Here is a 23839-nt window from a genome sequence, read left to right on the forward strand (position 1 = left end):
GGTTTATAGTGTTTGGATTTTATGGCATCAATAAAGTTTTAAAATATAGTTAAAATGACTGCTCTATAAAATTTCCCATTGTCTTGTAGTTTACATGCCCTTGTATTCTCTACTTAACATATCCCTCCCATTACTTCCTTGACATTTTCTGCTTTCTTTGCAACTGTTTTCAAATATGTGGCCTGTTTCTTCTATCAAGAAAAGATTTCACTATTTCTAATTTTAAACTTTTACTCCCTTGCCCATCCTTTATATATATTTGTAAATGTAGCACAAATTTTCTAAGGTCTGACAAGCCCCTACATACTAATGGAATTATATTAACAATAATAACCCAAATGTCATTGCTTTTTGAACATACCTCCTACATAAACCTTTGTCCTTCATCAAGTACCTCTGCCTATAACGCAGGAGGTGGGCAGGACATAACTGTTTGTCCAGCATCTCTCTGTTTGAGGAATCCACCACTCTGTGAGCATTGCGAGAGGGAGAATCCTACCTTACACGCAAAAGTATGAAAAAACTTATCACCCTGAACACTGGAAGCTATGGTGCAGTCATGCAACCTAACGTCAGTCAATCAGATACTCTTGCAGAGAATTCTGAACCTGGAGTGATTGACCAAAAGAAGCAGAGAGAGCTGAGAATGTGATCTACTGTCCAGTAGCAGTGGTCCAGTTGTAGGGTCCAGTTTTCAAAGCTGGCAGTCCTAGTAGTTGATAGAAGTCAGAGATACTCAACATAGTTATTTATTTATATTAAATGTCCTGTGTATGCAAAAATAGACTTAAACTGGATTAAAGATCTAAATGTAAGGCCAGAAACTATCAAACTCTTAGAGGAAAACATAGGCAGAACACTCTGTGACATAAATGACGGCAAGATCCTTTTTGACCCATCTCCTAGAGAAATGGAAATAAAAACAAAAATAAACAAATGGGACCTAATGAAACTTAAAAGCTTTTGCACAGCAAAGGAAACCATAAACAAGACGAAGAGACAACCCTCAGAATGGGAGAAAATATTTGCAAACGAAGCAACTGACAAAGAATTAGTCTCCAAAATATACAAGCAGCTCACACAGCTCAATATCACAAAAACAAACAACCCAATCCAAAAATGGGCAGAAGACCAAAATAGATGTTTCTCCAAAGAATATATACAAACTGCCAACAAACACATGAAAGGATGGTCAACATCACTAATCTTTTGAGAAATGCAAATCAAAATGACAATGAGGTATCACCTCATACTGGTCAGAATGGCCATATGTGTATGAACATGGCACCATATAGTCCATTCATTAGTAGTTAAGCATAGTCCTGCTGATTAGTGACATTTAGCATTTTTTCATATACCTCTTGGCCATTTGTATGTTTTCTTTGGAGAAATGTCTGTTTAAGTCCTTAACCCATTTTAAAATTGGGTTATTAGTTTTTTTGTTTTTTGTTTCTCTTGAGTTGTAGGAGTTCCTTATATATTTTGTTGATTAACTCTTTTTTCCCCACCTTCCAGGGCAATGCTACTGTGGGTTTTAGGCCTATAAATATAAATAAGAAACTCTCCCTGAAGCAAAGGGCTTAAAGCCCAGTTGGAAAGACATATAAAAAGATGATTACAACAGAATTTGATTGTCAATAAACCTTTGTTCTCTCTTTCCTTCCCTCAATCCCTGTCTTCCAAAAGTAATTATTGCTCACTGTATTAACTTTTTTTACCTTTTGACTTCACACATTTTTTCCCACCAGCAACCCTTGCCTCTGGCAACCACCAATCTGTTCTCTGTATCCATAAGCTTGTTTGGTTTTGTTAAAAAAAATTGTTTTTAGGTTATACATATAAGAGAGTTCATACAATATTTTTCTTTGTCTGTCTGACTTACTTCACTTAGCATAATGCCCTCAAGTTTCATCCATGTTGTTGTGAATGGCCAAGATTTCATTATTTTTTTTATGACTGAATAATATTCCTCTGTGTTTATGTGTATGTGTGTGTGTGTGTGTGTGTGTGTGTATTTCAATTTCTTTATCCATTCTTCCATCAACTGATACTTAGGTTGCTTCCATATATTCTGGCTATTGTAAATATGGTGCAAGGAATACGGGGGTGCAGATATCTTTTCAAGTTAATGTTTTTGTTCTTCTCTGAAAAATACCCAGAAGCAGAATTGTTGGATCATATGGTAATTTTATTTTTAATCTTTTGAGGAAACTCCATACTATTTTCTATAGTGGCTACAATTCCCACCAACAGAGCAAGGATGAGCATGGCCACATCGTTGCCAGTGCTTCTTTCTTTTCTTTTCCAAATCCATTAACGTTTTAAATTTATTTTTTCCATTTTCTTTTTTTAGAAATTTTATTTAACATAGGAGTATAGTTGATTAATAATGTTGTGTTAGTTTCAGGTGTAGAGCAGAGTGATTCAGTTATACATATGCATGTATCTATTCTTTTTCAAATTCCTTTCCCATTCAGGTTATTACAGAGTATTGAACAGAGTTCCCTGTGCTATACAGTAAGTCTTTATTAGTTATCTATTTTAAATACAGCAGTGTGTACATGTCAATCCCAAACTCCCAATCTATCCCTTCCCCTAACCCTTCCCTGCTGGTAACCATAAGTTCATTTTCTAAGTCTGTGTTTCTGTTTCGGTTTTGTAAATAACTTTGTATCATTTTTTTTAATAGATTCCGCATATAAGTGAGATTGTATGATATTTGTCTTTCTCTGTCTGATTTACTTCACTTAGTATGATAATCTCCAGGTCCACCCATGTTGTTGCAATTGGCATTATTTCATTCTTTTTAATGGCTGAGTTATATTCCATTGTACATATGTATCACGTCTTCTTTATCCATTCATCTGTCCATGGACATTTAGGTTGTTTCCATGTCTTGGCTATTATAAACAGTGCTGCAATGATATTGGGGTGCATATATCTTTTCAAGCCAGGTTTTTCTCTGGATATATGCCCAGGAGTGGGGTGGCTGCATCATATGGTAACTCTATTTTTAGTTTGTTAAGGAACCTCCATACTGTTTTCCATAATGACTGTACCAATTTACGTTCCTATCAACAGTGCAAGAGGGCTCCCCTTCCTCCACACCCTCTCCAGCATTTATTGTTTGTAGACTTTTTGATGATGGCCATTCTGACCCGTGTAAGGTGATACCTCATAGTAGTTTTGATTTGCATTTCTCTGATAATTAGCGATGTTGAGCATCTTTTCATGTGCCTCTTTGGCAATCTGTATGTCTTCTTTGGAGAAATGTCTATTTAGGTCTTCTGCCCGTTTTTTGACTGTTTTTTTGTTTTGTTTTTTTGGGTTTTCTTGGATATTGAGCTGCATGAGCTGATGGTAAATTTTGGAGATTAATCCATTGTCAGTTGCATTGTTTGCAAATATTTTCTCCCATTCTGTGGGTTTTTTTTTCCTTTTGTTTATGGCTTCCTTTGCTGTGCAAAAGCTTTTGAGTTTAATTAGGTCCATTTGTTTATTTTTTGTTTTCATTTCTATTACTCTAGAAGATAAATCAAAAAAGATATTGCTGTGATTTATGTCAAAGAGTGTTATGTCTATAGTTTCCCCTAGGTATTTTATAGTATCCAGTCTTACATTTAGGTCTTTATTCCATTTTGAGTTTATTTTTTTGTATGGTACTAAAGAATGTTCTAATTTCATTCCTTTACATATAGTTGTCCAGTTTTCCCAGCACCATTTATTGAAGAGACTGTCTTTTCTCCATTGCATAGTCTTGCCTCCTTTGTCACAGATTAATTGACCACAGGTGCATGGGTTTATTTCTGGGCTTTCTATCCTGCTCCATTGATCTATATTTTTGTTTTTGTGCCAGTACCACATTGTTTTGATGACTGTAACTTTGTAGTATAATCTGAAGTCAGGGAGCCTGATTCCTCCAGCTCCTCAGTGCTTGTTATTTCTTGTCTTCTTTGATAATAGCCATTCCAAAGGTGTGAGGTCATATCTCATGTGGTTTTGATTTGCACTTTCCTGATGATTAATGACACTGAGCATCTGTTCATGTACCTATTGGCCATCTGTATGTCTTCTTTGGAAAAATGTCTATTCAGATCTACCCATTTTTAAATCAGTGTTTTTGTTTGTTTGTTTGTTTGTGGGTTTTTTTGCTATTGAGTTGTATGAGTTCTTTATATATTTTGGATATAGCCCTTTATCAGATATATACTTTGAAAATATTCTCTCCCATTCAGTAGGTTGCCTTTTCACTCTGTTGATGGTTTCCTTTGCTGTGCAGGTTTTTAGTTTGATGTAGTCTCACTTGTTTTTTTGTTTTTGTTGCCTGGGCTTTTGGTGTCATTCATGAAATTGCCAGGATCAATGTCATGAAGCTTTCCCCCTATGTTTTCTTCTCATAGTTTTATGGTTTCAAATCACATGTCTAATTCTTTAATCCATTTTGAGTTATTTTTTGTGTATTATTTTTTGTGTATAAGATAATGGTCCAAGGACTTCCCTGGTGGCACAGTGGTTAAGAACCTGTCTGCCAATGCAGGGGACATGTGTTTGAGCCCTGGTCCGGGAAGATCCCACATGCCACGGAGCAACTAAGCCTGTACTCCACAACCACTGAACCTGTGCTCTAGAGCCTGTGAGCCAGAACTACTGAGCCTGCATGCCACAACTACTGAAGTCCGTGTGCCTAGAGCCCATGCTCTACAACAAGAGAAGCCACCGCAATGAGAAGCCTGCACACCGCAACAAAGAGTAGTCCCTGCTTGCCACAACTAGAAAAATCCCGCGCCAGCAACGAAGACCCAACACAGCCAAAAATAAACAAATAAAGCAAATAAAAATTTTAAAAAAAGATAATGGTCCAATTTCATTCTTTTGCATATGGATATCCAGTTTTCCCAGCGCCATTTGTTGAAGAAATCATGCTTTACTCTTTATATTCTTGGCAGCCTTGTCGAACATCAGTTAACTATATATGTGTAGATTTATTTCTGGGATCTTTATTCAGTTCCGTTGGTATATATGTCTGTCTTTATGCCAGTACCATGCTATTTGATTCTTTTAACCTTTTTATGTATTTTGAAATCAGGAAGAGTGATGCCTCCAACATCATTCTTTTTTCTAAGGATTGACTTGGCTATTTGTGGTCTTTTGTGGTTCCACGTGAATCATAAAATTGTTTTTTCCTACTTTTGTAAAAAATGATATTGGGATTTTGATGGGGATTGCACTGAATCTGTAGATCACTTTGGATAGTTTGGATGTTTTAGCAATATTAAATCTTCCAAAATTGATGAATATGGAATATCTTTCCATTTGTTTATGTCTTTTTAAAATATTTTCATCAATGTTTTGTAGTTTTCTGTAGACTGGTCTTTCACTTCCTTAGTTAATTTTTTTTAAGTATTTTATTCTTTTTGGTACTATTGTAAAGGAAATTATTTTCCTAATTAGGGCTTACATTACATTGACTGAATAATTTCCCAATGGGAAAATGTTCCTTCAAGCACAGACTTTGTGTCAAACAAGGCTGGAAGCAATTTCAATTTTGTCATTTACTACCTGAGAGACTTCTTACAATTACTAAACATCTTTGAGCTTGAGATTCCTCCTTGTAAAAAGCATTAGAATAATACTTTCATGGAAGAAACATTGTGAAAATTACAGATAGCATATGCAAAGCATGAAGCCTAGTGTATTAGTCAGCATTATCTAGAGAAAGAACAAATAGGATACATAGGCCTAAAAACCAGGAGTACCAAGTGTTAGGAGAAGATGGATGTCCAACTCAGTCAGGCAGAGAGCAAATTCAATCCTCCTTCACCTCTTTCTTCTACTCAGGCTCTCAACATGTTGACTGGTGCTTTGGGAGGGCCAATATGCTTTACTGAATTCACCAATTCAAATGCTTACCTATTCTGGAAACACGTTTGTAGACACACCCATAAACAATGTTTAACCAGATATCTAGGCATCCCAAGGTCCAGTGAAATCGACACATAAATTAATCGTCACATCTGGTACTGTTTTTGATCTTTTGATGTTGTAGCTATTTCAGCCTAAGTGTTTATCCATTTGTGTATCCCAGTTAGAACAACCCTACAAGAGAGTTCTTAGCTGATGTTTGGCAATCCCAGCAACTATTTACCAACGCATTGAGTTTACTATTTCATCAGCCCTGGTTATTAGATAGTATTTCTTTATATCTGACCACAATCTTTGTCCCTTTATCTATTATTTGTCCTAGTCCCACTCTTTAAGGTCACACAGAACAAGTCTCATTTCTCTACGATGTCCCACTCATCAGTCATTTAAACACAGTGCTCATGTAATCCTAGAGCTCTTTCAGTCCCACATGAAGTTCAAGACAAATCCAAGATTAGCATTTGGCCTTGCAATTCCTAGGCCTCAAATGCATACTTGAACAAATAATTCTTGGCTTCCTCTAGGCCACAGTTGCTCCCCACCAATGCCTTGTTTCTCTGGAGCACTGCAATCAGCCCTTCACTAGCTATTCTTTGTATTTTAATACATTTTTAGACCTTTTTTTTTTTTTGGCTGCAAATGAGACAGATTCTGTTCCAGTGTTATTTTTCAGAAAATATGATGGGCATGGTGGTATGATTTAGTTGACATCTAAGAGACCAGAACTTTTTGGAACACTCAGGTGCCGCCTGGATGCAAACCACTCCCTCAGACAATCACCCAGTTCTGAACACTGCAGTAGTATACTTCTAGTTAATCCCTTCAAGCGCCAATAATTCTTGTACTTGCAAGTACACTGCTAGCACAAAAAAGTTGCAAATGACTATTTTAGGACTTGAATCTACCCTGCCTTAGCAAGGCCTGTCAAAGTCAGTTCCCTCTCTAGCAACCTGATAGTCTCCCCGCGCCAGCATCTTCCTTTTAAAACCCAAACACCAGCTTTTCAACCTGCTGTCTCAATATTTTCATGCTCACATTTAATGTATTTTGTTACCTTTGGCAAGATCCTGATCAATATTTTCTTATTCTGAGGCAGCCGTGATCTACTTTCATGCACTCTTGGGAATGTTCTACTCTCTTATATGATTTCTACTTCTACTATTTTTTATGAAAAATAGATGCCATGAGGATGCATTTTCATTAATAGAGGAGTTATGTAAAATGTAAATGAAACACAAAAACAAAAATACTTTTCAAGTTACTGCAAACCCATGTTGGAAGGATATAAACAATTCTATTAAATATTATTTTTGAATCCAATTCTATAATAAGAAGTTATTGGAGTCTACCAAGGAGCAAGTATGGTCTCAAATTACATATAACAGAATTCAATCAACGGTAACTGTAAGCATACTCAAGAATAGAGAGTAAGGAGCACCAAGAATACATGGGATGTGTTTCTCTGAGATGAGAATGAGTATTCACAGGGGATGGTTTAAAAATGAAGTACAATTTTAAATTAAAGAACGGGGGGATGCGGACGATGACACAGGAAGGACTGGATGCTGCCGATTAGAACACCTGCATTTGAGCTTTATTTACTTAAAAGGCATTTCTTAGGGGAAAAAAAAAGAATAAAATAAGAAAAAAAGAATAAATGAAAATAAAGTGCTTCTCTTCCTTTGTTAGCTCAGTATTTTCATATACCCAGAGACAAACATTTTTATTCCCCCTAATAGCCTCCTAATTACTACTAAGAAGGCCTGCGTAGATAATAGGATAAGGATTTGAAGATGAAAGAATAATAAAAGAAGAAAATGCTATATTTACTAAACTACAGGGATATGATGTAATTTATTAAATTATAAAGAGAACATGAGATACATATCAATTGAAATAATTTTTTCCATTCAAGCAAATATTAAGTATGGAGGACCTATTTGCCAAGAGGGCAGATTCCAATATACCACTGGACTTACTGAATAACATGAAAAGTGTAGTGAATTGGGGTAAATTACATCAGTTTTTAGACATACACCATGACAAACCATACAATTTGTGTTTGAACAAAACTCCCACGAGCATGCCCATTTCTAAGACAGTGTTGCTTCCTATGCAGGACAGAGAAGTCATTTTAGTTAAATTTCCACTCTATTTAACAAGTCATTGCCTTGTGGGAACATTTATAAATATCATCTCCATTATTCTCATTGTTCCTTATAGCTATACAGGTAAAAAAAAAAAAAAAGAATTGAAATGTAAGATCCAGGGCCAAGATAAAAAACCATTTGAAGTATAAAATGTAGCATATCCCAAAAGAGGAAGATTTTTAGGACACAGAGTAGGAATACAGCAGAGAATCCATGTAGGCTTCTCAATTTTCAGGAGAAATCAAAAGATAAACAAAGCAAGAATAAAGAAAGAGAATAGTGTCAGTGGGCTGCTGGTATAAACAAAACTCTTGAAAGATCAGCAAAAAGAAAACCTAAATTGTGAGAGAATAAAAATATTACAGGAGCTAAATATTAAAAGGAAAACAAGCAAGAAGAGTACTAAAATGAAGGTTAGTGCAAAGGCAGGACCAAGAATGTGAAGGAAAAACATGATAACATAATGTTGCAAGAAAGCTTCCCAGTGTAGGATATCTTTAACTTCTGATTAATATGTTTTGCTTCTAAGATGAGTATATACAACACTCTCTGAAGGTGAACTTTTCATGAAAATAAACCAAGATAATGATGTATTATTTACCCCCCAAGTTGTAAATATAGGCTTTGAAAAAGTAGCCTGCAGCTATCACTCCTTAAGATTCCTGGGGGACAGGTGGGTGTCTCAAAAAGTGAAAAAAAATCTACAAACTAGTACGTTAAGATTTAAAAAAAGAGCAGATGAACTTGTAAATGTGCATTTTATTGATACATTGATTTTAACAGTTTGGTAATGCACTGATAGTTTTATAGATCTATTTTAAATCTAACATATTCAAAAAATGACAAACATTATTGGGGCCAAAGAATATGTTGTTTCCAACTTCATTACAATCTAGTCATTTTTCTAAAGTATATTTATATGTGCCTAAAATGTTTGGGGCATATAAGAACATCAGGTTTATCTGCATTTATAGAATACATTCATAAATTAATTATCGATAGTTTAATCATGTTAATTTGAATGCATATTATAAATTGCTTCTAGACAGAAGATAGTTAAAATATTTTATAACAAGATATGTGTTCCATTTGCTTGGCATTTTCAGGGAGTGTAGTACTCTACTTAGGTGAATAGTCTAGCCTTTCCCCTTTAGAAGTTCAAACTTTTAAATTTTAATCACCTTTGAAGCAAATCTTTCTCAAATATTATGCTTTTGCATATACCTTAACCTTTTCTGGATAGCTCAGGGTCATTATTAGGAAAATCAATAGCTGTGCTGGGTTGCAATACTCTGCTGGCATCTGGGAGACTGATGAGTGCTCCCACTATAACAAATGACCCTAGACGACTCTGGTTTTTAAATTTCATCTGTACATCTTTTGTACTTTTGCCCTGTCCTAAATCCCTGTGAGGCTGTCAGCATGCCGGCCTCTAGGAGTCTCCATCCTCTCCCATCCCTCCCTCACATAAACCATTGCACGCATCTTCTTCTAATTTGCTGCTACATTTTACCCTAAATGAGAGACTCTTATTAAATTGAGGGAAGATAGGGGAAGAGGGAGGAAAGAAGTTAAAGTTACCAAATCTGCAAATATTATTTGTAAAATGGATATTCCTGCACATACTTGAAGGTAGAAATGATAGGAAATGCCCTTGTTGCAGTGGGTTATACTTCAAGTATAATAATACTTGCTTCATCTCCAGAGAAACCAGATGGCTGCATCAGAAGATTTTTCTCTGGAAGTTTTATGGAAACGATTGACTCTCACCCTCAGAGAGTAGGAGCAGAAGTCAGAAGTATCTAATCCTTCTGGGAAGGATCATGAGGGATCTGGCCTGGAGAACCCTTCTGTTCTTATGGGCTAGCCCTGAGGGAAGAGATCCTTTTGGGAAACAGCACCTTCCAATATCAGGTCACAATGCCAAAGGACAGGTTTCTCTAGGTAAATGCAAGTCCCCTGCTGTAATATCCTCAGATATGTCATGGAGTAGGGGAGTAAAAGAAAGAAAGCTCAGTGGAAAAATTTTAATCAAGTCTTTACCTTTTATTTACCTATCATAAGGTTCATGTCAGTTTGAGCTTCCTATATATTGTTTAAAACTTTTTTGTTTATTGACTCTTCATGTTGTGTTAAGTATTTGGTTTACCATCAGTAATCAAATTTAAAATATAAATTTTTCAGAATTATCATTTTACCCATTAACTGTTTAGTGGAAGGAATCAAACTTTCACCTATTGTAAGAAAATTTAAAGAAGCCATCCTAATGTAAAAGAGAAAGAAAGAGAGAGAAAGGTGAAGTGGGAGTAGAAATCTTATTAGCAATGTAAAATTAATAATTGAATAAAATTTGATTTTCATTTCCTTTCCATTAAGTCTCCTAAGAATAAAAGAATAATAAACAAACTCATGCTCTCTTATACTTTACCAAGTACCATATGTCCATGTTAATTAGAATGCCTTCACATTTCTTTGAGAGAACACACATACTAGCTCCTTTGTTTTAAAATAACATTCTGAATTTGCATATTTTCCAATATATCCCAGGACCTTTTTTTGGTTTTTGGGGGGTTTTTTGGCGGTACACGGGCCTCTCACTGCTGTGGCCTCTCCCGTTGAGGAGCACAGGCTCCGGACGCACAGGCTCAGCGGCCATGGCTCCCCCAGCCGCTCCGCGGCATGTGGGATCTTCCCGGAACAGGACACGAACCCGTGTCCCCTGCATCGACAGGCGGACTCTCAACCACTGCGCCACCAGGGAAGCCCCATATCCCAGGACCTTTCTATCTCTCCTGTAGGTTTGGCCTCATTACTTCTGTTCTCCAACCCTCTACTGACTTTCTATACTAGAGGTAGAGAAATCAAGAATGTCTTTGTAAGGCTTTTGAAAAAGATTAAAGCAAGCATGAACAAAGACAGGAGTTATAAGACAGGGTAATTATCATTAGTTCAAGAAGTATGTAGGTGGTACCGTCAATGGAACTTGGGAGGTGGAGCTGGTGGGGTGGGGGAGGTTTACTGGAAGATACCATTTTCTTGACTAAGTTTCCTAGGCTTTCAGTTCCGGAAACCTGACCAACAATGAATCACTGCAGTGAAAACCAGACTACAGGGAATGGCCATAGAAAGATAAGAACTATATTCTGGAGAAAGTGTCACAGTGTAGAGGTTATTGAGAGAAAAACAGGTATGGGAACTCAGAACAGGGACCCATGAGGTTAACAACGAGATTTAAGACAAGAACAAAATGATTACAATTATAATACAAGGTAATCTAGGACAAGATTCTGAAGCCAAATTGATGCTGCAGCTCTAAACTTCTGACCTAGAGCATTGTGAATTAGGAAGTAGATGTGTTCCAGGGTTTCAATTCTGTTTGAACTTCTACATAGGGATTAAGGGGTTCCCACTGTTTGCTTCAAGGAAGGAACTTAGGCATTCATTCAATTTATATTCATTGAGTGCTTCCTAGGTACCAGAACCATTCTAAGATCAAGAATTAGCAGTGGTTCAAATTATCTGACCTCTTGAGAAGTCTCCATTCTAGTGGGTGGACACTGACAATAATCAAATAAACAAATGGACACAGAATGCATTTTCAGTTATAGTCAGTACAATAAAGAAAATAAATCAGGGCTTCCCTGGTGGTACAGTGGTTAAGAATCTGCCTGCCAGTGCAGAGGACACGGGTTCGAGCCCTGGTCTGGGAAGATCCCACATGCCGCGGAGCAACTAAGCCCATGTGCCACAACTACTGAGCCTGCGCTCTAGAGCCCGCAAGCCACAACTACTGAGCCCACGTGCTGCAACTACTGAAGTCTGCGTGCCTAGAACCCGTGCTCCGCAACCGCAATGAGAAGCCCGTGCAACACAACAAAGAGCAGCCCCCACTCACCGCAACTAGAGAAGGCCCGCGCTCAGCAACAAAGACCCAATGCAGCCAAAAATAAATAATAAATAAATAATTAATTAAAAGAAAAGAAAAGAAATCAGAGGAAGGGAATAGAGAATGTCAGCAGGTGTTATTTTGGATAAGGTTGTCAGGTAAGAGTTTCCTGAAGATTCTTAGATGAATATCTCAAAGTAAGAAAAAGGAATATGTGGTTATTTGGAAGACAAGTAGTCTAGGAAAATGAAATGACAAATTCAAGATCCCAAGTAGATGAGAATGTGCTTGTTCTGTTTGAGGAACAGAAAGGAAGCCAGAATAGCTAATATAAATAGGCTGACGACAGTATAAGTAAAACTTCCCATTTTGTTATAACTAATAACAAGTATCAATTTCTGTTTTTACTGATCCCTAAAAATTCATACTTTGTGTCTTTAAGAATTAATTTTTATGGAGAAAATCCCATGCAGACAAGATATGTTGACCACTTGATCCTAATTTTATCTTGCTGTTACACTCATACACATACAGCCCATAACAGATCTAAGACAGCCGATTATTATATAGAGAGGGACTAACTGCTTTGCATATTAAATTTTAACCTAATGTTATGAATGATTTTCCATAATTCTCAGAGTTTGAAGCCTTCAATAAGGAAGAGCTTTCATATGGTATGAATCTTATATGGTATGAATTCATATATATGAATCTTACATGGTACGAATTCATATGGTATGAATCTTATACAACATGATTGCTTTTAAATATAAGGACAGCATGGTATTTTTGAGAATTGTTACTTCAGTTACAGTTTGACTAATTTTTAATCAAAGCACTCAATATATCTGTATACTTTGCAGCATGATCAATGGAAGCCTCAACGTTTCAGATATTGTTTTGTGCACAGGATGAATGAAAGTTGCAGTTTATAAAAACAATTCATAAAACCATCTACATCTACTGTAAGTTTGTTGGAGACTGAGATCAATGTTCTGAAATAAAGTATTTAGTAATAAAAATTAGGACACACCTTTCCTATTTTTTGATGATTTCTATTCCCCCTGAGAGAAATAAAAGATCTGTGGTTTATCAGATTCTAGACTCCACTGTCTATTAGATCAGAAATACGGATAAGGAAAGAATGTCTCAGGAAGTTTTATTTTTCAGATTTGAAATTCAGATATAAAAATAGCTTTTGTTCAGTAGGATGTTAGGTTATAGTTTTCAAATAACTAATGTATGAAACAAGTCTCTGAAAAAAGTTTGACAGGAAGGGGACATTAGGGCATCACTGAGAATAACTGGAGTAAATGAAACTTCTCCTTTAGGAAGGTCTATATGTCTAATCTAAGACTAATGGCAAGAGCCATTGATCATCACTATGTTGATGTTATTTTAGAGAAACATGAACTCTCATGCAGAAGACTGCTGTAATCAATTTGATCAAGAATTGATCGTGTGGAATGAGTGAATTTACTGTCTTTGTTAGTCATGGAATTGTAAGATCCAGTAAATATTTTTCAATATATATTCACAGCTGCAGCAATACACAAATAAACATTATAAAATATTTATTATCAATATTGTTATCCATTTTTGTCCACTCAGAAAAACAACTCAGAGGTGAAAATATTCACCCAATCAGCTAAGGCAAATAGGTTCTGCTTGTTGAAGTAGTGAAGAGAAATATAAGTAAAAATTTTAAAGTCATGCAGGTTTTCTTCCCACTAAATGAGGGGCATGGTATTTATTTCATGTGAAATCTCAATTTGTTTCAGATAAAAATTTATAAAGGATGTGTACAGGAGTTAGAAAATCATTGTAATTAAAGACACAAGCTTGAGGGAAATTAAGGAAACCTCAAATATCACAGTTTTGGAATCCTCAGCTTTACCTAATATCATTATGGGTTGTGAGAGAGTCAAAGAAGTGAGTCTTATGCCCAAGAATACTGGCTTTATTTTAATGATATACTCCAAAAAGGCTGGTCCTGTTCCTTTCAGCTACACTGAACAAAAAAATATAGAACTAACAGGAAACTAGTTAATATTGCAGTTTAGGTAATAGTAAACAAGTCATTTTATTTTCCTTGACTTCAGACTTCAAGTTATAATTTATATGATAATATTAAATTAGTTAATTGATTGGTCTGTTCCTTCTAGTTCCTTTTGGGAAAAAAAGAGTACTTAGAAATAGGCGTTTGCATGACATACTTTGGAAAAAGCTGGGCTTACAAAAGTCCCAAACCAAGAGGGAATTTTATCACATTTTAATGCACAAACACTTCCAGTCTTAGTGCCTTACACAGGAGCAAAGCAGCATGCAAAAATCATATGCTCTCTGCAAATACCTTTGAACACATAATGAACCACTTACAAAAAACCTCTGGCATTGTAAGATCTCAAAGGGGTGTAAAACTTCACTAAATGTGCTTTTCCTTTACTGGTCAAATAAACACATACTGAATTTTATGTGCAAGTGTTTAGTGTTTCTAAAATGAACACCCAAATGCACAGCTTAGAATCTTCCACAATAGGAAAATTGCCAAAAGAAAAAGAAGGAAATATGAAAAGAAAAAAAATCTTACAATATGTAATAATAGCTGGACCCTTTTAACTGCAAGCTCCAAGAATCTACTGTTGTTGTGGAGGTTATTACTTACTTAGTAAAAATTTTCTCTTGTAATAGAGTATAAGGGAAAGAGAAACAATGACATTTTATCTCTTTTTTGGTCTCCTGGAATGAGAGCAATCTTAGCATCAATTGAAGCATTGATCTGCCCTTCAGGAAATATTTACATTTCAGTGGATAGAAACTTGGACTGATAGAAGAATGGTTTTTCTGAAGACTATTTATAGTACTAATAATGATTTTTTATTGGATTGATCATCTCTCTGTCACCAGTGCTATCTTGATTGGAAATAGAGATTCAAAATTTCAATAATAAATGCCCAAAGGTCATACTAAAAAAAGTGGATGTGGATTTCAGTTAGTAAAATCAAATGGATTTATGTAAAATTTGTTGTATCTCTTCTCTCATCATAGGAGTTATCGGCTTATTTTCCTAGAAAATTATTTGTCCTTAATACTTAAAATTTTATAGGATTGTATGTGCTATACCAGGAAGAACAGCACTCATTTATGTACAGTTGTGAGACAACTTGAATTTCAGAGTCCTTGTAATAAAATTGTTTAAGAAACTATGTGGGCTGTTTACAGTCGGCTCAAGTCCATATACATTAAGGTCCATGAGTAGGACAAACCACAGCATCAAGGTGAAGGTGAGTGCCATATTTGCACTATATTCTACAGATGCCCTAATAACTTGCTGGGTTTGATTTGGTCCTCTTAAAAACTGAAGGACTATTACAATTGAGCTTACATCTATTTAAAGAAAACCTTTAACTTTAAGAAACTTTAAGGGTTTCTTCAATAGACAGAAAGACAGCTTTGTTTCAATTTTAAAGCAGAACAGCAAAATATGATAGCAAATGTTACAACAGAACTGCTGCTCAGGAATATGACTGTGGATGATCTCACTAGATGAATTAAATGAAATAAGAGTGCAGGTGCAGCTCAGGGGACATGGGTTTGTTAAAGATGTCATTCAGAACGCAGGATGAGGCAGTGGGAGTGGTCAGTGACTGGGTAATTCAGCACTTCAGACAGTTCCCAAGGGCACTGCTTCCTTCCAGGTACTTAGAGTACTTAACCTTTAGATTACCAAACCTACTTATTTAATTCTACCTCGCAGTGTCACATTTATACCTGCATGTGACCTTAATCCCAAAGGAATTGTCTGCATTCATCCACAGAGCTCTGTGGTCTATGTTTCACATGAAGCCTACATCTTCAGTCCTGACAGGAAGGTTCATGGTGTTCTTCCTGTTACTTGAGGTTATGTCAGGCTTGTCACTAGGCCTTGTTATATTAACTTAATTTTCAACCTGACTGAATATGAAAAAATGAAGATGAGGTCATCCAAGTCATGGAAGAGTCTTTACCAACACCTGATGGTCCATGAGAGTCAAGTCCTCTGGGCCATTTACATGCAGAGCCATTCAGCAGCTGTTGTATAACAAACTGAAATGAGGTGCTCATACTAGATGAGGGGTTGGTGATGCAGAAGAAGCCTTTTAAGAATCTGCTAAAATTCTGCCTAGCGCCATGTGGCCTAACTGTAGAAGGTAACACAAGCATATTAAGGCCTTCCTTGCAGCCTCTGGTAATAACAGAATTGTTCTTCTGGAGCAAGGACTTTGGGCCAGTTTCTAAGAAGCAGAACTACAATTCAGGATAGTCTATCTCGTTTCTAATCAAAGGACAAATTCCAGATTAAAATTAGAATTATTGACAACAAGACAGAAGTATATACATACGTATATCAGTCTTAAGGATCCTACATGGTTAACAGGTCTGTGACGTTAATGCTCAGAGGAACTTAATTTCTTTTAAATTTCTTTAGTGGATTCACAGATATCAGAAATGAATTTTCTAGCCTGGCTGAGAGCTCTAAAGAGTACTGAGAAAGCATGAGAATGATCTAGCAAGGAGGAGGAAGGACAACAATGGCCCAAAACACTGCAGAAGGGAGAACATATAACAGAGAAACTGGTATTTTATTATTTTATGAGACAGTGATATCACGAAAGTTTGACAAATATAAAAGCTCTGAGGTCCTTCTTTAACTAGTTGAGTAGTACATGGTTGTTACTCTGTATGTTCTGAAAGCACCAACAGCAGAAAAGGCATTCCCTAGGCTTCCTTGATGAATAACACATTAATAACACAACTCAGGTAGCTCTGAGTCTGGAGCTAGTGGTTAATACTGAAGGAACAGCAGTGATTTTTATTAGAAGGCCAATTCTACTGGTTTCTCAGCTGTAACTGTTGGAAAATCTGAAGATTCTGAGATTTGAGAAGGCTTCCTAGGTGTCCACCCAGATGGTTATGCGACCTGAGAAAAGAGCTTCTTATTTATCCAAGTACACAGTATGTATCTGTAAATAATAGTATTGATTCCCCAGAGTCATGTGTGTAAATCAGCCGTATTATTCAAAGATCAGCTCTATGCATGCTTGGGCGATTAACAATTTGGCACCAATTTAGCCAACTCTACTCTCAGTGCTGAAAAAACGTCTGAAGGAGATTCAGAATAACCCACCCTGACTCACAAAACTTGGTTATGTTTGTATGGTTTCAGGAAATTTCCCTCAAAATTTAACTGAAACCTAAAATTTAAGCTAGGCTTTATTTTTAAATATTGATATTAAACTTCATGACATCTAGTTTATCATGAGAATACAGGAAATTTAACATGAACATTGGATTTAATTTTTCCACTTTCTATACAGTTAATACAATCTTTATTTAACAAAAAAAAAGAAAGGAAAGGTCATATTCGTTAATCATACTACTCTTGGAATGCTCGTGGATATGAAGGCTTTTGTTCTTTGCTACATATATATGACATTTAAATACAGTAACTAAATACAAGGCACTTTATTAGCAGACATGTAAACTAATGAATGCCACTAAATCATGTTGCAAAGCCCACGGGAAAACATACTACACAATTTATTGTCAATTTACTCTGACTTCTTTGATGTCATTATTTTCTATATTTATAAGTTATTTTTCATAGATAATTTAAGGCAGCTTATATGATCGACACAGCCTTTTCATTTAACTGCTATGTATAAAACAGATAAGCAACAAGAACAGATTGCACAGCACACAGAATTATAGGCATTATCTTGTAATAACTTCTAATGGAGTATAATGTATAAAAATACTGAATCACTATGCTGTGAAAACCTGAAATTAATATAATACTGTAAAACAACTATACTGCAATAAATATAATATTTTCAATCAATCTTCACTATCATTCATTTTTGACAATTAGAAGAGGAAACAACACTCATATAAAACCATTTTCTTTTCGTGGGTATTTTTGCCTATTGCCTATGAATGTGGAAATAAGCAACTAAATGTCTGACCCATAACTTAGGCACATGTGTCAGCCTAAATTGCCTTAGGAGTGTGAAGTAAAAAGAGATTTTAATACTTCTAACAACTTAAAAATACGGAGTTCTTAAATAACTATAGTCCACTGGGCCTCTACAAGTAAATGAAGGAGGAAGAGGAGGGCCAACTGTTACAAACCCAGTTTAGTTGCTCCTGGTAGACCTCTGACATTTGATGGGCTAAGCAGCAATGCATATGAGTTTTGGGGTTTTTTTGGTTTTTTTTTTTGTTTTTTTTTTTTGTTTTTTGTGGTACGTGGGCCTCTCACTGCTGTGGCCTCTCCCGTTGCGGAGCACAGGCTCTGGACGCACAGGCTCAGCGGCCATGGCTCACGGGCCCAGCTGCTCCGCAGCATGTGGGATCTTCCCGGACCGGGTCATGAACCCGTGTCCCCTGCATCGGCAGGCGGACTCTCAACCACTGCGCCACCAGGGAAGCCCGAGTTTTGTTTTTAATATCACTCACTATTAACTGCAGTTCAGTAAAACTAGATTCACCTTTGGATGTAATAATACATACAAATATAGTTTACACATACAGTAACTGTGACGTAAGAATAAAGGTATTATTTTCTATTGTTTTTTAGTTATATTACTTTAAAATTGCATTATACAGACACAGATCTGTAACTTCATTAGACATAAACTACATACAGGTAGATGTTACTTGAACATATACATGCAAGCATGTTATTTATTTGTATGTTTCAACGCTATCATTTCTCCTTTTATGGATAAGACTACTGAGGTTCAGAGATACTCACTGGGTTACTTAATATTCATAGTGGGTAAGTAGTAAAGCCAGGTTTGGAACTGAAGCAGATTATGGCTTAGGTTACAGTGCTTTTTCCACTGAATCATACGTCCCACCTTCAAGGTTTTAATTTCATTTGTTCATGTTTGACACGGGCACACAAGGAAACCTGTGGTAGAGCTTTGGAGTTCACCCACAGATCTTATTTTCCTACACCATCATTTTGCATGAGAGGCAAGTAAAGGCAAGTGAAGTGAAGCAACCGGAGAAAACTACACAGAGGTAGTGACAGGACTGGAACTCAAGCCCTGTGCTCTTTAGATGCTACCTAGAGATGAAGATAATTTATCTGGACGATCACAGCTTAGCCTCAGGATATCCTGATCACAAGGATACTTCAGTGGGTATGTACGTACACATTTCTCTTGGCATCTTAAGAGTAGAATTAACACAGATATATTTTAATTTTTCTTTACAAAATACACTTCTAAAGTGACCTCATTAAAGCTCTCAAACCACAACAACAGCACATTAGTAATCTGGTGTTCTAATGCATTTCAGACAAAGGAGAAAAATGCGACGCGATGAGAAATAAATTCAGCAGCCGTGCTGTGCTTACCTTCATAAGTCCCACTTTCTAGGAGAGCACCACTTTTCTCCAATTCCATAAAATCTTCAACAGTGATGAAAATATAGTCCACTCCAGGAACCTCACCCTCCTTATGTGGCCTTGTGGTGCCTGAATAAGAAAAATTAAAAACAAAAGAAAGACTCTAAGTGATTTGTTGCTGAACTTTAGAAATACCACCATACTTCTGAATATTCAATAACACTTGTTTGTACATCCTGCGAGCTGGCAGTTTGAATTTGTCCTTCTGTTTGTTTGGAAACAGAAAATAGCAGGGGGTTAAGATTAAAGTAAACATACAAAGCATTTTTCTTCATCAAGTTTATAAAGAGTTCATTGCCATGGAATGTGGCTGCATAGGTTTTTCAGTGAAAAATGCAGACCATTGTGCCCTTTTTGAAGAGGTGGCTTGAATATTGGGCCAGGAGTCTGCTAGCTCAGGAATTTACATATCTCTCTTCCATGAATGGACCTCTATTGTTCTGTAGAGTGCTTTGCTATGACATAAAATACAATGGAGAATAGAAATGTTAGCAAAATGTCAATTTACCTTTATACTTTCATGATCTGCTCCTTTATGGGGGAGGAGGTTGCTGCCATTTGTTAATTTTGTGCCAAATAATAGCTTATATTTGATTTAAAGGATAAGAAAGGCTTTATTATTACTTAAAATTAAATAACTAAATAATAATTAGAATTGAGTAATAATTAAATTAGTATTATGTTAGTAATATAGTATCCTTCCTCCCTCCTTCTCTCCATCCCTCTTTCTTTCCCCCTCCCTTCCTTCCTTCCCTCCCTCCCTCCCTCCCTCCTTCCTTCCTTCCCTCCTTCCTTCCTTCCTTCCTTCCTTCCTTTCTTTCTTTCTTTCATTCATTATTGCCTTTAATTCTGACTGAATTGGGAGGTGACACACTCCAAGGGGTTACTGCATGGGTCCACCACTCTTGTTTCCTGCATCACCTATAGAGTAAACAGCTTCTGTGACCAGGGTGACAGGAATAGCAGCCTGTGGCTCAGTACAGCTCCACTGGAGAAGTCAGTCTCCCAGACCTGCTATCCAGTTTGTGAGGTGGGAACCAAAACAGAGACATATTAAAGGCTATGGGTTTGTTTTCTGGAATACTTCCTTCCCTGAACATGCCTTAAGCTTCTTTTCTTTTTCTATGCCACCTACATAAGACATTTTGCATGGCAGATTGGAATTTTCGTAATGCATACATGCAAATAGTATGCAGAAGTACATAGAAGGCAAATGTGTAAACAAAGTACTAGTACACTGGCAGGCTTATTCCCATGTATACTATACTATTCTCTATAAACTAAACAAAAAGTATTTCAAACCCTTAAATTTATTTTCACTCTCCAAAATCTTTATCAACTAGGCCATGTAATAGCCAGTCAGTTCTCCTTTTAGTCTATTAGGATCAAATCTGGACTGCAAATGAGAGGCCTAAACTAATATCAGAATATACAATATGTTAGGGAAATTCGTTTTTGGTAAAAATCATTAATTTCAATTGAAAACATTTTTTAAAATTTGAAGGCATTATGTTCTAAAATTAAATTTTACAACCTTCTCTGGGGGTTGCAAAACAATTTTTTCCCCATAGTCATGTTTAATGACTTTCCCCTGAATTTGTTATTTTATTTTGTTTAACTGAGTCACATTTTATAATATTCCCTACTGCTTTTAATGTTATAACATATAAACCTCCCACACCTAGTATGCATAATGTTGTCAAGTTAATGTTTCTCTGAGAACCTTAACTTTCAACATCCTGACTATTATATGCTTAACCCTTGTGAATCAAAAGCACATTAGCATGGTTTTCGGCAATCAATTTGTTCTTCTGTTTCTTTAGAACACACTCTAATCATTGAGAAAAATCACGTAACACAGTTTCAATTTTCCTTCCTAATTTATCTGCATATTTCAGAAGCTACACGCTTTGATTAATTAACTGCTTGCAGTGCAGTAATGCATTCCCAGCACAATGTGAGCACAAGACCACGAGCTTAAGGGCAATTTCCAGGGCTGCTGACTTGACTAGTGACTCGCCTGCACCAAATTCCAGTGAGCGTGTTTGGGGTTGTGCTCTTCTTGGAAGGGACCATGAGTACTTTGGTTCACTGGTTGTTTTTCCATCTACGTCTTACATCTCAGGCCAATGTGACTGACTTTCTGCCTTAGGGATTCGGCCTCCCCTGTGGCTGCATCAGTGTCACCAGTTACTGTTGACCTGCTTGTTGCTGGCTGCCTATTTGGACTGGGGGTTCGCCTACCTCGCTGTTGCCTGAAGAAGTTCTACACTACAATCTTAAAAGCTGCATTTCCCATCTTTGACATCAATCTTCCATCCTTTTCTCTCATTCTGTTCTTCTGTCGAATTATAACCTCCAGTCTCCTGATGGCTCCTAATTTCCATGATGTTCCCCATATTTGACTTCATTTGCCTTTCTACTAAGGGACTGGGAATCTAACATGTCTTCTTTCCTTTAGTTCATCTTCACCATTTTCCACGTCTTAACAAGTCTCCAAGTTCCCTATTGGCTATTTCATTCAGAGACTGCAGCTGCTATAGAAAACCATGAACTTTCACTGACAAAGTACCCTACAGATTTAGGCTTTCTAATATTAGTTTTGCTGTTGTTGTTGGACAAGTTTTTGTTTATTCATTTTGGTTTTTTTTTTTATTGAAGTAGAGTTGATTTACTATGCTGTGCCAATCTCTGCTGTACAGCAAAGTGACTCAGTTTCACACATACACACACTCTTTTTAAAAATTCGTTCCCTGTGGTATACGGTAGGACCTTGTTGTTTATCCATTCTAAATGTAATAGTTTGCATCTACCAATCCCAAATTCCCAGTCCATGCCTCTCCCTCCCCTCTCTAATGTTAGTTTGATTCAACTGATGCATGGCAATCCTTTTAAAAAGTGTCTTCTTCCCTCTTTGACCCACCATGTTCTAATACTCAAGGGCTTTGACTTTTTAGCAGAAGACATTAGCTCATTCTCTTTCTGGTAATATGAGTGATACTCTGAATTAAAATTCCTTAAAGATTCCTAATTTCTACCTCCTTCATCTGCATTATCTTATCCTTAATCGTAATCATCCATCCATCTTGCTAAGACTAATCCCTTCTCCTCTGCTTTCTTTCAAAGTCTAGTTTTTATTTTTTATCAAAGTTATACAGATATTTTAAAGATTCTACACTTCTACAAGGTTTGTTATTCTACAACTCTACGTTATTTTTTTTTTAAGTAGACTGTCATCATCCCCCCCACACACACACCTTTCATTTTATCCAGCGGTAAACACTTTGAACTCTTTTAGCTGATTCTTTTGTTTTACCTTCATGTCTTTAAATAATTTATCAATACTTATGATGGCTCTTGTTGTTGTTTTTTATTTTAGTCACTACTGATTGTGATAAGAAAATTAAGATTTAGCTCTTTTTGCCCACACTTCTTCACATCACTTCCTCCTTTTTCCCTTCTCCCATTCTCCCAGTAGAACAAACTTACGTTAGATTACTATTTAGCATTTATAATAATAATACTATGTAAATCTATTTCCAGCAGAACCGTGTACTGTGCTGATTAATTTTCCATTCTTATGTAATTTTTTGTTTACTCTAAATTTAATGTTTTAATTTCCAAATTTCCACATACTGATCAATATTTCAATTAATTAACCCTCTCCTTGGATAAACAAATCTCCTCTCAGAATATACAAATATATTTGATATTTTGTCAAGTTTATCCTACTGAAGAAATTTCTCCTGGAGCCTTCTGACCTGCTCCAATCTGGACTGTGTTGGCCTACCACACAGCTGCCATCCTGGGATCACCTTTTGCCATCATCCTGGGTTCACCTTGCCCCTTCCCTGTGTTGTAACCCCTCTTTCCCAGATCCCGTATGTCTTTTTGTAGTCCATTCCCTCATTTTGGCAGAACACAACTGTCAGAAACTTTCTGTCAAAAGTTGCGTGGGAGCTACATTTTTGAGACTTTGCATGTATGAAAATGTCTTTATTCAACCCTCACGGGTAGCAAATCTGACTTGGCATTTCAGGAAAATATAATGAAAACATATTATTTCCATCCTGTTCCTCTGTTAACATCACCACCACTTTTCCTGTCATGCATGCCCTGAAACTTTCCCTCAGGGTCACATTTGAGGTCTCCCTTATTCTTTTATTCCCTCTCCAAATAGCTGGCAAATTCTATGCCCTGTAACTCTACAATGTCATCCTTCTCTTCTGCACTATCTCTGCTCAAACACTGCCCTCCTGGACTAAGAAACTGCTACTTCACTGGTGTGCCTGCCTCCCCCTCTTAGTTTATCATTGCACTACCCGATTAGCCCTGGTACAGCATGAGGCTTATCACATACCCTCTCCAAAGGGCTTATCTACCCAATCTCTAGTCAAGAAACTTGGCTGAAAAAGGTAAGGAGAG

At 36.5% G+C, this 23839-nt stretch overlaps 1 protein-coding gene across 2 annotated transcripts in view; it reads right to left on the reverse strand.

The window, feature by feature from the left end:
* The window catches only part of MAGI2 (membrane associated guanylate kinase, WW and PDZ domain containing 2), a 1308856-nt gene that overhangs the window by 564626 nt on the left and 720391 nt on the right, over positions 1–23839 (reverse strand). For both annotated transcript variants that reach the window (XM_024738094.1, XM_024738093.1), the window contains exon 3: positions 19364–19483. In XM_024738094.1, coding sequence (XP_024593862.1) covers positions 19364–19483 — 120 coding nt within the window. The remainder of the gene's footprint in view (positions 1–19363; positions 19484–23839) is intronic.

The sequence above is a fragment of the Neophocaena asiaeorientalis genome, unplaced genomic scaffold, assembly GCF_003031525.2.
Source record: "Neophocaena asiaeorientalis asiaeorientalis breed wild unplaced genomic scaffold, Neophocaena_asiaeorientalis_V1.1 scaffold170, whole genome shotgun sequence".
Taxonomy (NCBI): Eukaryota; Metazoa; Chordata; class Mammalia; order Artiodactyla; family Phocoenidae; genus Neophocaena; species Neophocaena asiaeorientalis.